This window comes from Dipodomys ordii, unplaced genomic scaffold (assembly GCF_000151885.1).
Source record: "Dipodomys ordii isolate 6190 unplaced genomic scaffold, Dord_2.0 Scaffold48, whole genome shotgun sequence".
In the NCBI taxonomy this organism is placed as follows: domain Eukaryota; kingdom Metazoa; phylum Chordata; class Mammalia; order Rodentia; family Heteromyidae; genus Dipodomys; species Dipodomys ordii.
The window spans coordinates 9092559-9109620 of NW_012267264.1; the positions used below are offsets into that span (position 1 = coordinate 9092559).

The 17062-nt window shown below is 37.3% G+C and overlaps 1 protein-coding gene across 6 annotated transcripts in view; it reads right to left on the reverse strand.

The window, feature by feature from the left end:
- Window positions 1-17062, reverse strand: part of St7 (suppression of tumorigenicity 7) — a 205862-nt gene that overhangs the window by 96349 nt on the left and 92451 nt on the right. For all 6 annotated transcript variants that reach the window (XM_013020002.1, XM_013020006.1, XM_013020001.1 and 3 more), the window contains exons 2-3: window positions 13354-13436; window positions 2499-2658 (exon numbers count right to left, since the gene is read on the reverse strand). In XM_013020002.1, the coding sequence (XP_012875456.1) occupies window positions 2499-2658; window positions 13354-13436 (243 nt within the window). The remainder of the gene's footprint in view (window positions 1-2498; window positions 2659-13353; window positions 13437-17062) is intronic.

The window sequence follows — 17062 nt, forward strand, 5'->3', positions numbered from 1 at the left end:
CCATTTCCTAACAAATGGGGCAATGTCATTCTTTCTGATGGAGGCATAGAATTCCATTGTGTATATATACCACATTTTCTTGATCCATTCATCTACTGAGCGGCATCTGGGTTGGTTCCATGTCTTAGCTATGGTAAATAATGCTGCAATAAACATAGTTGTGCTGGTAGCTTTAGTATTGTCTTGTTTGTGGTCATTTGGGTAAATGCCCAGAAGTGGGATTGCTGGGTCATAGGGGAGCTCTGTGTGGAGTCTTTTGAGGAACATCCATACTGCTTTCCAAAGTGGTTGAACAAGTTTACACTCCCACCAACAATGCAGTAAGGTTCCCTTCTGGCCACATTCCCTCCAGCATCTGTCATTATTATTATTAATATTCCAAAATTCAGTCTCCGCCTAATAAAATCTTGATACAAATAAAATCAAGAGGGCTGGAGGCATGACTTAAGCATTAGAGCACTAGCCTAGCAAGTATAAAGCCCTGAGTTTGAATCCCAGTACTGCCAAAAAAACCCACCCCAAACTGATCATTTCCATGATTTTTGAATATATGTTTATCTTTTGGTTTGATGAGGCTGGCCTTGAACTCATGGGCTCAAGTGATCTCCTTCTCCTTGTCTTAGTTTTCCAATTAAGCTAGGATTGTAGATGATTTCCTGGTTGAAAATATGCAGTAAAGGGGCTTAGGTTCTCTTTTATGAAGAATAGCACTGTAATTCACATAACAAACAAGATTTAATCTGGGCATTCCCTAAGAAAAAAGCAAAATGGCCCAGTTGCCAGTGCTTACAACTATTATATTAACTACTCAGGTGGCTGAAATCAGAGAATCACAGATTGGAGCAAGTCCAGGCAGACTCATATCTCCATTTAACAGGCGAAAAGTTAGAACTAGAAGCATGACTCAAGCAGTAGAGCTCCAGGCATGAGTGAAAAAACAGAGGTCTAGAGTAAAAAACCCAGTACTGCTGCATGCATACAACAAAATGATAGTAATAAGAATATAGACTGTACATTTCATTAAGGAATGTCAAGAGACTGAAGCTGAGTAGGGAACAGACTTTGATGAAAACATGAATATTCATGATAATAAATGCCCTTAAATGAGCATGCTTCCTTTTTTTTATTGTGAAAATACCGTACAGAAGGGTTACAATTACATGGGCAAAATGAGCATGCTTTCTGTTTCCAATCTTTTAATTTACTAAAATGTTCTACATCATTCAAAGACACAGTAACTTAAGTCAGATAGCAAGCCCATTAATCTGTGAGGTCTTCAAAGCAAATACAAAGTGATGAAAAGTACCTACTCATGCTTATATGATTATGACTAAATGATTAAGATTCCCCACTGGAATAACAAGCCATATTTAGATCAAGATCATTGTACTCATAAACTAACACGTTGAATTGAAATCCTTGGTACAACTATTGAAAGATGATATTGATGATGATGATAATAATAATAATAATAATAATAACACACTTATTAGAATAGCTGGTTAAACTAATGGTTTGATGTGCAGGACTTTTTCTATTTCACAAACTAGGTGAGTTTACTAAGTCCCAAACAATTTTGTTGCCCGGAACGTGCCATTCTCATTTGTGCACTATTCAGAATAAGATGTGTACCGGGGCTGTCCAGTACTACTCACATCTGACTGACCAAAGACCTAATAACTCATTAAATGAGTACTAAGAATCAAATGCATGTGTGCATGTGTTTGCTTCAGTAGCACATATACTAAAATTGGAACGATACAGAAAAGATTAGCATGGCCCCTGCACAAGGATGACACACAAATTCGTGAAGTGTTCCGTATTTTAAATGTACTCATTACCTTGTCCATGTAATTGTAACCCCTCTGTACAGTATTTTCACAATAAAAAATAAATAAAAATTAAAAAAAGAAAGGGACTGGAGGGACTAGGGCTGGGGGTGTTACTTTAAGTGGTAGAGCTCTTGCCTAGAAACCACAGGGCCTTGGTAGTATCCCCCACCCCACCCCCTCCACAGAGAGAGAGAGGTTGGGAGTAGGGGAGACAGACTAGTTTGTGGCAGAAGCCTGAAGTTGTGGAGACAAGTAACAAGCAGTTTAGGCTGTATTGAGGAATCTGGACTGTGGGCTTTACTGTCAATGGAATAGAAAGCCATGAAGCTTTAAGCAAAAAAAATCTGATGTAATAGATCTAGTTACACACAACATCCTGTAATTATCATGTAAAAAATTTTATCCATTCACTGAGTTCTGATAAAACTACCGACAATAATGTTGGCCTCAGATTGCGAAGATGAAGTAAATAAATGGTCATTAGCTAAATCAAATGGGGGGAAAAATGTAAAAATGAATAGCATAAGCACTTCCTTCGCCCAGGATGCTTAGAAACTATTTAAATTGTCTCAGAAAAGGAAGTTTATGTTTTCCTCTGAAAATTAATCTTTTAAGAACATTTTGATGTTTGATGTTCATAATGATTTTGTGGGAGACTTTTCATACCTGAGACACTTTGCCTATTGGAATCGGAGTCCCCATTACTGGAGTTAGAATTGTTGGAAGAGTTATTGTCAACCCCTCCCAGAAGGGGGCGCAAGTGGCTTACTGAGACTTGTTCAATGAAAGATGTTCCATACTTGCGAAAATACCACCATTCAAATATCTAGAACAGAAAAAAAAATCACAATTACAGACCTTACCACTTATAATCTGCATACATATATTTGTCCATAAAATATATTTGGTAACTCTACTGACCTTCCAAAAAATGTTTAACAGTACAACATTTAAAGTTCTCAAAATGGTTTTCTCTGTTAAAGACTGGTGTTCAAAAACAGTATACAATCATGTATAAAAGAATATTCTGAAGAAAACTGAATTAATATAATATTCAAAACTCTACATCATCTTAGCTGAAAGACAACCCCATAAATGCATAAGCTAATTTTTAAAGAATAGCTTATGAAATATTTAGATTCTTGGCATTTTATATTTTTGTAAAAACATATCTGCATTAAATTGTAAGAAAAGCCGGATGCAGGCGGCTCATGCCTGCAATCCTACCTACTCAGGAGGCTGAGATCTAAGGATCATAGTTCAAAGCCAGCCTGGGCAGGAAAGTCCATGAAACATCTTATCTCCAGGTAACCACCAAAAGCTGGTAGAACACTACCCTTGAGCACAAAACTCAGGGACAGCACCCAGGCCCTCAGTTCAAGCCCTAGGACCAACACAAAGAAAATAGGACAATAGCTTTTAAAATTAAGATCTTCCTAGAGAGAAATGCCTGTTTAACAGAATAAAAGGATAAAAGGCAGCCAGACATAGAGCATGCCCACATAATGCTAGGCACTCCAGAGGTTAAGGCAGAAAGACCATTTCAGACCAAGTGTTCAAGGCCAGCCAGGTCAACATAGTAATATTCTGTCTCAAATACCCAACACACATTTCATGTGTGGCACAAAAGTGATGAGACTTAACAATGTCTTCTGGCTAAAAGAGTGCTTTATAAACACAATGATGTATAAATACTATTACATTCAACTATAACGTAGAAATGATGTTTATTGTTAATCTTCAAGAGTTCACAATTTTCATAGTAACCCTATGTGAAATATCTACTTGACTGCCCAGATGCATAGTTATTTCTCAAGGACAATAGCAAAGTCATCATGTACAATGATGTACATACCTCCAAGGTTGGTACACCTCATGTACTGCTATGAGGCATCCCTTGTTTGGCCAGCCAACAGTTCAAGCTAGTACCGCATCAGGTTATTAATTAATTATGACAAAGAGTATCCCTCACCACACAGTCCTGACCATGGTCCCGAGATTAATGGCTTTGCCATTAATGAAAGGCACCAAAGAATGTACTGGTCACAGATGTGGTAGTGGCTCTCAGACACTAGTGAAAATGAGTCTTCTTTGCCACAAGTTTTTGCTCTGCTTTCCATGTTCTGTTGTTGGGGCACCTGCCAGTTCCTCATTCTATCAAACAGCAGTGAGTCACAACAATCTGGCCACTGCTACTGTAAGTCCAAGCCATAGATCGATAATGCTTCTCAGAGATTGTTCCTGGTAAGCTGATCCTCTCCCCATCTTCTCCAGTCCTCCATCTACCACATATGCCCTTGAGGAACTGAGATCTCTCAGTTACTATAGTAGAATCAAATGGGACCTTAAAGGATTATGTGCAGAGTCTGTTTACATGAGGATTAAGGGACTATACATCAAGATGCACTGATGCTGACCAAAGGAACACAAGTTAAACAGTTGATTAGCCTTTAGCCACAGCTCTCTACCACTATTATACCAGGTCTTTTCATAATGCTTGCCCTTGCTTTGTATAAACAAAAATGAATAGATGTAGCCTTCATGTCACTCTATCATTTGACATTGTATGCTTATTTAGTTGTAAAAAACACAATCCAGAAATAGTCTATCAAATAGGGCTAGATAATTCATTCTAAAAGGCAAATGGCTCAAATTAACTGGACATTGGTGTTATAACAGAAGACAGCTCTTCCACTCGATTTTAATGCATGAATAACAGATAATTCATGCAGATGTTTTGGGGAGTGTAGTTGCATTAAAGCATGATCTTCTCAGCCTATCATGTCACATCAATACTTTAGTCACTGCTTTGTAAAGAGTTGTTAGTATAGAGAACCTTTATCTTTCCAATATGTATTGAATGAACAACTAGGAAAAGAAGAAAGGAAGAACTGGAAACCTACTGAAATTTCAAACCAAGTCTTCTAATTTAAGGTCTTAGTATAACAATATTTCCCTTGTCCTGGAACACATCAACACTTTGGGCAAACACCTATTTTTAATAGCGCTACACAGATACAAATGGGCAAATGATGTCACTAAATTGCATACATATCTGGTGTCACTTTGAATTCATTTTCCCCATGCATACTTACAAGGTAAACAGCAAAGCTTTCATAAACAAATTTGATTTAAAAGTTGTTCTGGAATGCATAGTAGCTTAGTGGGCCTGCCACAAGAATAAAACAATGTCTAATCTGCAAAATAATCAAAAAACTTAAAACATACATTTATGTGTTCCTTAGTTTCAATTTTTTAATTTTTCTAATGTTTTTCCCTATTCACACTCCATAGCAATAATAACACAGAACAAAGAAGGTAACTGAAAAGTGTCAATTGAGTTGGGCATTTAGGAAGCCAACAATGACCTACCAGCTAGTTTAAAAGCAAACACCCTTTTAAATAAGACACCTGGTTGAGTTATCTTAGCTAGTTCTCTTGTTTTTCTGGGTTAATTACTAATGTTGGATATAAGGTAAGATTAAGCACTTGGTTAATGCCAGTAAAGAGAGAAAGAGAGATGATTAGAAGACAGTATGGGCACATGATTGGAAGATGGAATGGATGGATAATGTATTAAGGACAGATACTCTGTATTTTCTGGGAATAAAGAAGGTGAGGATGGAATTAGGAATGTAAGGATTGAAGAAATAGTTTGTATCCACACCCTACAGAGATAACAGCTATACTCAGAGTTCAGACCACTGGCCAGTTACTCATGTTCAATGACCATCTTTATTACTACTGAAAAAATGTAGACGAATGACCAAGGAGCACTGGGCTTGGGGCAGAGATCTAGGTTTGCTGCTGGCCTGAGGTACAAATGTGTCTCATTTATACCTATACAAGAACACAAAAATCTGGGCCAGGGACATGAACAAGGCCCTTCCACCTACAGCAGATCATAAATTTAATTTTTGCCTGATGATGTGTAAAGTCTTCCCATATAACAAGACAACTTCTTTTGAGTTATATGTTGTATATATAGAACATTTTTCTTCATTAAGTCAGGGACTTTGCTAGACCCTATATTATACTTCCCCCAAAATGTTTTAGGACAGAACTTCATTAATTCTACATCAACATCTTCCAACCAGTGAAAAATAGAGAGATGCCAAAGCCTGAAGCTGGCTAAGAGGTTGCTAGGAATTAAAGTCAATAATAAAGCCACAGGAAGGTGGACACTATGATGGGAGAGATTACAGAGGAAATATGAAACTGTCTGGCAATCTATTCCCAGATAAAAAGACTGACAAAATTGCAACTTTTTCTAAGTCTTCAAAACTATATCTTTTGGCAAATTTTTAAATAAAATATATCATCTAAGTTAAATGAGATAAATATTGGCAATTGAAAAGTATTATATTTTTTTCTTTTGAATTTTTATGTATATCTTCCTCCATACCCTTGACCCTTTCAGTATCCCTCCCAATTTCTCTTGATAGATATCTTTTTTTTAAAGAAAAAAAAACACTTTGTTTCTGTATGTTTTGTTTAAGAATACTGAATAGCTAGAATGGGTCTTGACTTCCTGCTTCCTAAATCTCAGCCAACCCCTCCCTAGCCACTTGCTGCCCTGAATAGTCCTGGAGGCTGTGGGATGAACTGTCATTCATACCCTTCCATCTCTCTTACTGGACAGCTGTTGCAATGGCTTGAAAAGATTTTTTTAAAAAGGCAAACAAAACAGGTTTCAAGGTCTAAAGCCTACTGCAATATCTATATGTTTACAAGATGGCATTTTCTATTGTAGCATTAATAACTATGGTCTCGTAGAGAAGGTCATCCTCCTGTGGAGAAGCCACAGAAAAAGAATTGGAAGATGCTAAATTTTTCCCCAAGCCCCGCTAATTAATTGCTATGATAGCACCTATTTTCTAGAGATCCTTCTCTAGAATGAGGGACAGCCTGGCGCTGTCCCTCAGCTCTTCAGCTCAAAGTTAGCACTCTACCACTTGAGCCACAGCGCCACTTCTGGCTTTTTTTTGCTTGTGTGGTGCTGAGGAATCGAACCCAGGGCCTCATGCATGCAAGGCAAATGCTCTACCACTGAGCCACCTTCCCAGGTCCTAGAGATTTTTATTCAAGTAATGTTCAAAATCCATTATGTTAAACAAGCTCCCCAGATAATTCTAATACAATTAATTCATTCAGTCCTGAATCTTCTGTGTAGTCAACAAGTTATTCCTATGTAGCAAGGAAGAGAGCAAAAAATGTTCACACAAATAAAATAGAATTACAGATTATGTTTAATGTTGGTTCTTGTTCTAAATTGACCATATCTCACCTAATCCATTGCCAACCAGAAAAATAAAAAAAAAAGAAAATAACAAGTCTCTTCCTGAAACGCTTGTCATCTTCCTCTCTACCTCTTTACATTGTTTCTTCTTCCTTTTCTTTTCATTCCCTCTGCCTTTACTCCTCTCTTTCATATCTACCTGTGGGTCCATTAAGATGAAAATATCAAAAGGTTCAACTCTCTACTATCTGTCTCCCAAGTAGCAGCTTTAATGAGAGGCAGAATGATGTTATGATAAATCAATGTAAATTCTAGTCTTCACTCCATTTTTACCCAGCAAGGGACCCAAGCCTAGTCCTTAGGTTTTTTACTGGTGTAAATCAGGTTGCTTTGGGAGGTTAGTTGTTACCTCAGTCTTGCAATTACGTGTCTTAAAAGGTTATCAGTTTAATGCTACATCTGGTTGTCAATTAGATCTACTCAAATGCTCATATTCACATACTGTGACAATATCAACATACTCGCTTTGCCTGGCACTTGGTCTCCTGCAGAAGATCATTAATTTTCATGGTAAACCTAGAAGCTGTAATCTGATGAGGCTAAACGTGCCTCAGTTTCCTCCCATTGTCTTGAGGCTTCCCTGCCATCTGGCATCAACTCTCTCATCCTGCCTTCTAGAGCCCTGTGATAGGCTGCTTCATAACTGACCTGGTGTGACATTCATATGCTGCTCCCCACACCCTACAGCCTTTCTAATCAAGTTTCTCCAAGTCTTTTTCCTGTTAGCTTCAGAATTACCACATGAGTATCGAGTAAAATGCTACCTGAAATGCGGGTGAAATTCTTCAGATGAGTAAAAAAAAAGTTGCAAGACAACATATCAATCTTGTAGCCTCGATCCTGTATTTTTGAACAGGAGGGAAAGGTGGAAATAGAGAAATGATGATACAAATCTCACACCACTCATCTGCTCTATTGCCTTGCCAAGTTATTTATCCTTTGTAACTGATTATACCCAGCATAATAAAGGCAAGATAATACCTACTATGTGGAATTTCAGTGAAAAACTAAATGAAAAATGAGTGCTTAGTATACAGATGGAATGCAAAAAATAGACCTTTTGTTTCGGTTAATTTCTATGCAATTATCATCTCTTCTACTTTCCCCAAAACATTTTTATATCCAATCCATGAATTGTCTTGTTTACTATTTTGATTTTCTCTTATAATCTTGACTTACAAAATTTATGCCTTGGAAGGTGTCCCCCGCCACCCCCTCTTTCTCTCTCTCCTCTCCTCTCTCTCTTTCTCTCCCTCCTGGCTCTCTGTGTGTGTGTGTGTGTGTGTGTGTGTGTGTCTATGTGTGTATACAATGTAGGCAGAAGCACTAGGCACTGATGACTCAAGCCTGTATTCCTAACTACGAGGTGGCTGAGTTCTGAGCATCGTGGTTCCAGCCTAGGCAGGAAAGTTCATGAGACTCATCTCCAGTTAAGCACCAAAAAAGCCAGACTAGAGCTGTGACTCAAGTGTTAGAGTGCTGGTCTTGAGCTAAAAAGCTCAAGGATAGCACCCAGGCCCTGAGTACAACCCCTAGGGCTGAAACAAAAACCAAAACAAAATGTAGGCATAAGAACATATCTATATACAAGTTAGTTCAGATGCAGGGATCCATAGATGTCACTACAACATACTGAAACTGAAATTTCTCTACCTTACCAATATTTTGAGAAAATAAAGGGGAATATTCCTTCACATATTCACCCTTCCATACTTAAAGGACAATCCAAAACTTAGATATTTTCTCTTCTGAAATAAACATTGTCCAAAAGGCTATGTCAAGCAGATTGGACATGTTCTTGCTAGCAACTAAAAGACAAAATTGGCAGGTTTGGAGTTTGATGACAGGTGCAGTTCCCACTGTTGGAACTGGACCAGGACAGAAAAGCTCGTGCCAAGCACACAAAGAGCCACTTGAGATAAAGCAAGGGAGAAGGCTGACTGGATGGGTATTGTGGTAGGAACCAAAGAGAAGAGTAGAAACAATTCAATGCTAGTGTCAAACTTATCATGTTCGAGCTACCAGTGAGCTCTAAGAGGATATATTCCTATGTTAAAACACATTGGTATAAAAGACAGCAGCAATTGCCAAGGGAGTTTTACTTCTGTGCATATTTGTTTAGTTAATTGGCTTTTTCTTCAGAGAAAATATTGGGCTTTTAGTTTTGACCTTTCTTCCCCTTAGACATCAAATGGCATGATAATTTCAGTCGGCAGCACAGGAATCTGAAGGTTCCCAAATAGCCAATTTCCTTAGGGGCAGCCCTCTATTTTGAATGCTCATGGCAGGCTCTCAGAACATAGCTCAGGGGAATGCAGTTAGGTAATGGCCTCCCTCATGCCAGGAAACAAACCACTAATCATACTAAGCGTACAGCTCTTTTGCAAAGCACCTGATCCTTTACCTCACTGCTGCCTCTCCCTGAAATGTACTGAGCAGAATAATGATAGCTTAGAAACCTCATCCTGGGTTCATTTCAAAGCCTTGCTAAGCTGAGTCCCCAGAGGCTAAGTGAAACCAGTGTCAACAATTTCTAAGGCAGAGCTTAAAGCTATCAAGAATGATTATCACACACTGTAGTTACTCAGAACTGGCTTTGCAGTTCTGTGAAAGGTCTTTTAAAATCTTCCTCTAAGAGACACTTCTGCTTTCAGAGAAAGCTATAAGGCAAATGGACCATACGACAGTTCAGCAGTGACCATCCACTTTCAGCAGCTGCACTACAAATAAGAGAGGAAGCCACACCAGCCCAGATTCCAAAAGGAACATGACTCAGGGAAATCTCTTTTTTGAAGGGACTTTACCATCCCTGAGTTTGAATGGAAATGACCCCTGGGCCTGATTCACCAGAGTGAAGGGCAATAACCTACACTGTGGTAATTAATTTATGGCTTGCAAACCAACCCTAACACACTGCTGGAATAAAATCCAGACCTACCATTTGTTCAGCAGGCTAGAAAACCAGCTGGCAACTTCATCAGGAAGGCAGTGAAATGAGTGATAAGAGACTGACAGCCTGGGCTTCAATCCTGCTCTGCCCTCCACGAGCTGTTCGGTCGAAGGCAGTCTATGAACTTGCTGGTTCTATCTACGTAGCCAATTTCCTCGTAAAAATAGATACCAGCAATATCCTGATTGCCTTGCTGTGAAGAGTAATGTGAATAGCCTAGAAAGTGCTTTAGGTTGGTACCTGGCACATAGTGAACATCCCCTAAGTAGATGTCTCAAGTGAACATCTAGGGATGAGGAATGAAGGAAAACTGCCCTTTCCACACCTAAGGGAATTACTAGTTGTGGTGTGTGTGTTTTTTAAGTTCCCTTTTATTTTTATTTGTTTAATCCAAAAATATTTCAGAGATGTTTCAGAATAAAATGTTAAAATAATATTTCAAATACACATGATAACTATTAGATGTAGACTTGTAGTAATGCTCTACTAATCTTGAAAAGAATATATGCTAAAAGATTGCCTTTTTTCAGAACACTGTAAAGGTTTATCAAGCATGTGAAATCACTTGTCAAGTCTAGAGTTTCCTCAGTTCATTTAATAATTCTAAGGTAGGATCTGAAAGCATGGGTTCAAGGCTGGCCTGAAGCCTTTGCCACAAAGTAACCATATGAATTGGGCCCAAACCCTATTTGTAATAATAAAAATTAATGGCATATATTAATTGTACAAATGGGCTTCACTCTGATAGTTAACATGCATATAATGTATTTTGAATAAATTCACCTCAGTTACATTCATTACTCCTTCTCAATGCTCATTCTTTTTTTTTAAGTTTTTGGTGGGTTTCACTATGTTATTTTCATATTTGTGGATAATGTACTTTTATAATTCTCCTAAAACACTGTATTTTTATCCCTTAGGAAGCCTCCAATGTTTCTTCTGAAAAACAAAGGGTTTAGGTTGCACGACTTAAAAGTCCTAGAAAGTCAACTCTCCTTGGTTCTTCTACAGGATTGTCTTCCATCATTTCTCATTAAACTGACCCCCCTTCTATTATTTCCCTTCCCACTGGCTGTTATCCTCTGTCCTCTTCCGGATTATGTTCACTCTCCATACATAGTACAGTTTCTTTCTTTAAATAGTAGCATATTGTCTACTATTGAAAAATTTCTGCTTGACCAAGAAAGTTAGACGAATGAACCTCTCCTCTATCTTCAATATTCTGTTTTCTAGCAAAACAATTTTTCCCAGCTTTGGTCCACCAAATTCAATCTCAGATCTATTACCTGAGTCCCCAGAACGTTTTAGAGATTATGTAATTTTTTTCTCCATTCCTTATTCTCAAATATCTTTAAACTCAACTATTTGTGTTTTTCTCTTTTCTTTCTTTCTTCCTTCCTTCCTTCCTTTCTTTCTTTTTTTTGCACATTTTAGGGCTTAAATTCCGGGCTTGGACACTATCCCTGAGTTCTTTTGTTCAAGGCTAGCACTCTGACACTTGACTCACAGCACCACTTCCAACTTTTTCTGAGATTAGTTGGAGATAAGAGTCTCATGGACTTTCTTTTTTTTTTTTTTTTGTCTTTTCTTTTTTGGTACTGGGGATCGAACCCAGGACGTTGCGCTTGCTAGGCAAGCGCTTTGCCACTGAGCTACTTCCCAGCCCCTCATGGACTTTCTTGCCTGGCCTGGCTTTGAACTGTGTGCCAGGCTACTTTTTCTTTTTTAGACAACTTATGTTGTTCCTCCACCAGTTCAAATGAAGTAAATTCTTTAAGTTTTTGGTCTCTTAAGGCAGTGGTTCCCAGACGTTCAGATTTTATATTCTATGAAAATCTCTCATTTCCCCGTTCACCCTACCAAATTTGAAGATCAATGTGAGGTCGTTAAAGTTCTCTGCAAAGTAATTTTATTAAAATAACACCATTATTTCAAAAGGAAATCTCAACATAAAAAAAGTAGGAATGACAATAATTCCAAAATAAAATATAGTCCAGAAGAGGAATATTACGAACAACTTACAGTTTTAATCAACAACTCTTTAGGGGAGTCCTTATTTTTTTCCCTCAAGTCTTTATACAACAGGAAGACACTACAGAGACACAAGTGGGTAGTATTTAAGAGGCAACATGGTATAAACTGCCACCTTGTTTCAACTCATTTTAGGCTAAAGCTATAATATACTTCCCTCACTGTGGGCTGATTTTTGCAGCCAACACACAACTTTCTGTTTGGGAATTCCATCTTAGGCTATCAGCAGGAACTAATACTCTGCACATTTCTGGCTGTATACAACTAACTTTAAATATCTCACATAAACCATGTAATACAACAGAGTAAGGTGAACCTGGATATATCATCTCATTAAAAAAGTATATCCCCCTACACAACCATCTGTTTTCCCATTTCTGTCCTATATACCTTTCTGTCTTTTTACTTGAGCTCCTTATAAGCTCAATCTTCCAAAAGCTTCCATCATTCTAAATATTTATATTCTTTTCTCCACATATTTTGCAACGTTCTCCCCTACAACATTCATTTTTGTATTGATCATTTTTATATTAATTCTATAATGTTTTTCTTGTGCCTGTTTCTATAATAATTAGTAATTGCAAGAATATGCATACACATAAGCAAAATATTTCCAAAGCCCCTTTCTCCTTAAAGTCCATTTAATTATGCTAGGCTGAGTTTAGATGGTTCCCTTTTGTGATCATTAGAATAAACAACTTTAGGTATTACAATTTTACATTCCTGAGTATAAGGTATAAGGTAATGGATCCATAAGAACGGTAACTATAGTATTTTTTGTCTGGGATTTTTAAGAAAACAATAAAGAAATAAATATAAACATTGAGAGCATGCAAGATGCAATGGGAAATAGTTAAAATTGCTACAATCTATGGCGTATTTCTACAAAACTTGATGTCTAATAAGTTTTTATGACAGCATGAAAACAACTTTTAGATAAGCAAACACATTGATTTTACAGTATATTAGGCATTAGAAATTGATTAATTATTCTCATTTTCTATAATATTTATATTTGTCTTTCATTTCAACAAGTTAGTGTAAAAATCTTGTTTCAGATATTTCAGAAGGAAGCAACCTGAGTGGTGGAAAGTCTTAAGTGCCCTCTCCTGGCATGTTCACATGCACCAGACTATTACTGCAAAGTATTGACATACATTATTCCAGATTCTTCTCATATATATAGTAACATAAGTTAGAAAATCAACATTTTTTTGAATTAAAATGTTTCTACCACTTACCAAAATAAGCCCTGATATTAGTGAGGAAGTGCCTGTCAGGGCCACGTAGAACTTCGGTGTTAAAGTATTCAAAAACATACTCACTGTAAAAACAAGAAAGACAAAAGGAGAGCAATGTATGAGTATGACAGTGAAACCAACTCTTTCATTTTATTTCCTTCTAGCTAACTCATTAGTTTCTGATGACTAGAATTCTTAGAATCATAGAAGAGTCCCATTAAAAAGGTTAACCAAGCTAGGTGCCAATGGCTACATGCCTATAAGCAATCCTATCAGGAGGCTGAAATCTGAGGACCAAAGTTCAAGCTAGCCTAGACAGACAAATTCATGATACTCTTATCTCCAGTTTACCAGCAAAAAGCCAGAACTAGAGACATTCCTCAGTGAGGCCTTGAGTTCAAAAACCCAGTACAACAAAAAGGAAAGAAGGAAGGAAGAATAACAGGTAGGAGGGAGGAAAGGAGCAAAAACAAAACAGAACAGAACAAAAAGTGGTCTGTCAAAAAGGGAAGCAGCTTTTATACATATTTTGTAGGAACTGACATTAGAACCCTTGATGAGCCAATGACCAGTATTTCAACCTTACAACAAATGAAAAACAACAATACTAACTATACTGAGCAGTGGTTTTAATACTATGATTTCATTTTATTTTATTGTATTGTATTGTAAAGGTGATGTACAGAGAGGTTACAGTTACATAAATAAGGTAATGGATACATTTCTTGTTGATCACTGTTAGCCCCTCCCTCATTTTCTTCAATTTCCCCCCCACTCCCACCCCCCTGCACAAGTTGTAAAGTTCATTTCCAACAAAGTGTCTTGTGAGTATCTGTTGTATTGGTACACCCTTTGTCCTTTGTCTCACCATTTTGTTATTCCATTTTCCTTTCCCAAATCAGATAAATGTATAAACAGTATATTTTTGATACAAGGTATCAAAATCAAAACCAGGGGACAACAGGGGATAAACCAAAGGGAGAAAAAGGAAAAAAAAAAGAGAAATAACTTCACACAGTACATACAATGAGTATTTCCAAAACATCCATAGATTTAATAGATTTCTACAAGGATACTGACATTTCTTTTCAGATTTGTGAATAGGAGTCACATCCGGTTTGGTTTTAGGAGGTTATTACAAGTAGGATTTTGCTGAGCTCAACCCAGAAAACAAAGTGATACTACCAAAATGAATAAAGAATTTATGTTCACTCATTCAACAAACTTCTGTTTATGAATGAAACCACAGATAAAGAATGAATGGCTCAGGCACAGTTCCCACTCTCCCAGCAGAGCTAGGAAACACAGACATCAACAAGCAACTACCACGAAGTTTAGTAACTGCATAGACATTGTGTGCACAATAACTGCATAGACATTGTGTGCACAAGATATTATGAAAGCACAAAAGGAATGCACTCTGGGAAGGTCAGAGAAGATGTTCCAGAGAGGGCAACATCTAAACTGAGTTCTGAAGACTATGCAAAAGTGAAGTAGACCAAAGATCACAGGAAAGGGATAAGAGGACAATTTGGGCAAAGGATGGTAACAATAATGAAATAAAAAATAAAGAGGGGAGCTTGGCCTTTTTAAGAAGATGCAGTGTTAAGAAAGGAAGAATCTAGAATTACAATCCCTTTACAAAGACTAGATGCAAGAGGGTGCACTGATTTTGTTCATCCTTGCTATCTAGACTTCCCCACAACAAATCTTCCTCTCCCTGCACTCATTTTTTTTATTTTATTGTAAAGATGCTGTAACAGTTACATGAGGAAGGCAATGAGTACATCACTTGTTGATCATTGTTAGCCCTTCCCTTGTTGTTGTCCCACTATCCCTTCCCTCTCCCACCTCCCTCACTCCCCACCCCACCCTCACCCCCACTCAAAGTTGTAAAGTTCTTTTCCAATATACTGTCCTGTGGGTATTGTTGTTGCAATGGGTCATCCTGTGTCCTTGTTTCAGCGTTTTGTTATTCCCCTTCCCCAGATTAGACATATGTATATACAAGATGCAGGGTACCAAAATCAAGTACAGTGACAAGGGATATACCACAGGGGGAAGAACATACAAAGGAAAAAAATCACATAGTACATTTAAAACAACAACAACAAAGACAGACCTCTTGTGTCTATATCTTGGGGTTCATTTCACTTAGCACCATCTTATATGGATATATGTACATAGCTTTTGAGCTTTTCAGCTCATGTGATAAGATTATCCTATATGTATACTAATTATTTTCACTCCTAAGTAGCTTTGTTTGGCTGTCATCTGTTGTATTTTACAGTCACCAGCAACTGAACAGAGATTTGAGGAGGCTTTGTCTGGCCATTAAAGATAAATAGATAGATAGATAGACAGACAGACAGATAGATTTGTTATTTCTTCTGCAACAGTCAATGAGTGGAAGGAGCAAGTTTTCTAAAAGGAAGAAAAAATAAACACGTAGTGTCCTAGAGCTTGTAACTTCCAGCTGGAATCTGAGGTAACCAACATTCTCAAACCTTCCTCTCCAAACTAAAAATATTTCTACATTCACCATTATTTTTAGTCACCAAAACAGAATATTTGCTTGCTTTATTGTATTATAATTATGAACATATATACTTTTCAGTTGGTTTCTGAAAGGTTGAGCACAGCAGTCAATGAAATACATTTCTAAAAGAGGAACAGCTCTGAAGTAGAAGTACTTTAGTAGATGTGCTCTTAAGAGCACTCCTTAGTAAGGAACACATAAGGAAAGATTTAGTGAAATTCACTGATTCACTTGAGGTAAAGATACCAAAGTTTTTTGATAAATAAAAAATACTGTGTGTTTTATAAAGAGATTAAAAATATACACATTATACTCATTTGTTTTTATTTAGGACTGTACAATGGTCATAATTAATAAATAAAAGGTTTCTTTGTTATGAAAAGTTGACTGAAATTGATAATGGTATGCATTTAAAAAGACACACAAACAGAACAAGAACATCTGTATAGGGAGAGGTGCTCTTTAAATAACTTATTAGTATTATAGTCTTGTTGGATATTTTGGCTAAATCATTGGGCATCTTTACTCTCTTTCTCAGAATGACCCTGTGGCAGACAAACCCTAAGGTAATCCCAGTGATCACCCTCCTCCACCTGATAATTACACCATTAACCACTCTTTCCCTTGAGATTGGGACACAGGACTTGCTTCTAATTGATAACTATATAATATTTCACCTTCATAGCAGATACAGTAGGAACTCACTTTGTGAGCTTAATAAAGTAGTAATAAAAAGCCTGTATGGTAACAGAATGCAGGAAGCCTCTACAACTGACAGTAAGAAAATGAAGTCCTTAGATCTTATAGCAGTGATTTCTGCCAGCAGCCTCAAGAAGTCATAAAGAGGCTTCTTTCTTACCTGCCAGTTGGAATCACAGCACAGTAAACTCTTCAGAAACTCTTGTGCAACCCAGCTAAGTCACGCCAGGCCTGACTACTGACCCACAGAGAATCTGTGAGGTAATAACCCATTATGCAGCTATATGAAACTGACTCAATCAATGATACAACTCATGAAAATGAAACACACATTTGATAATGTTTGCCTATGGCAGTGTACCCAGAAATGACATAAGAATGGCCAAGTCTACATACACCAACAGCTTCTTTCTCAACATTTCATAATTGAAGTATAATTTCTACTTCTATCACCATGACATTACTCCATAT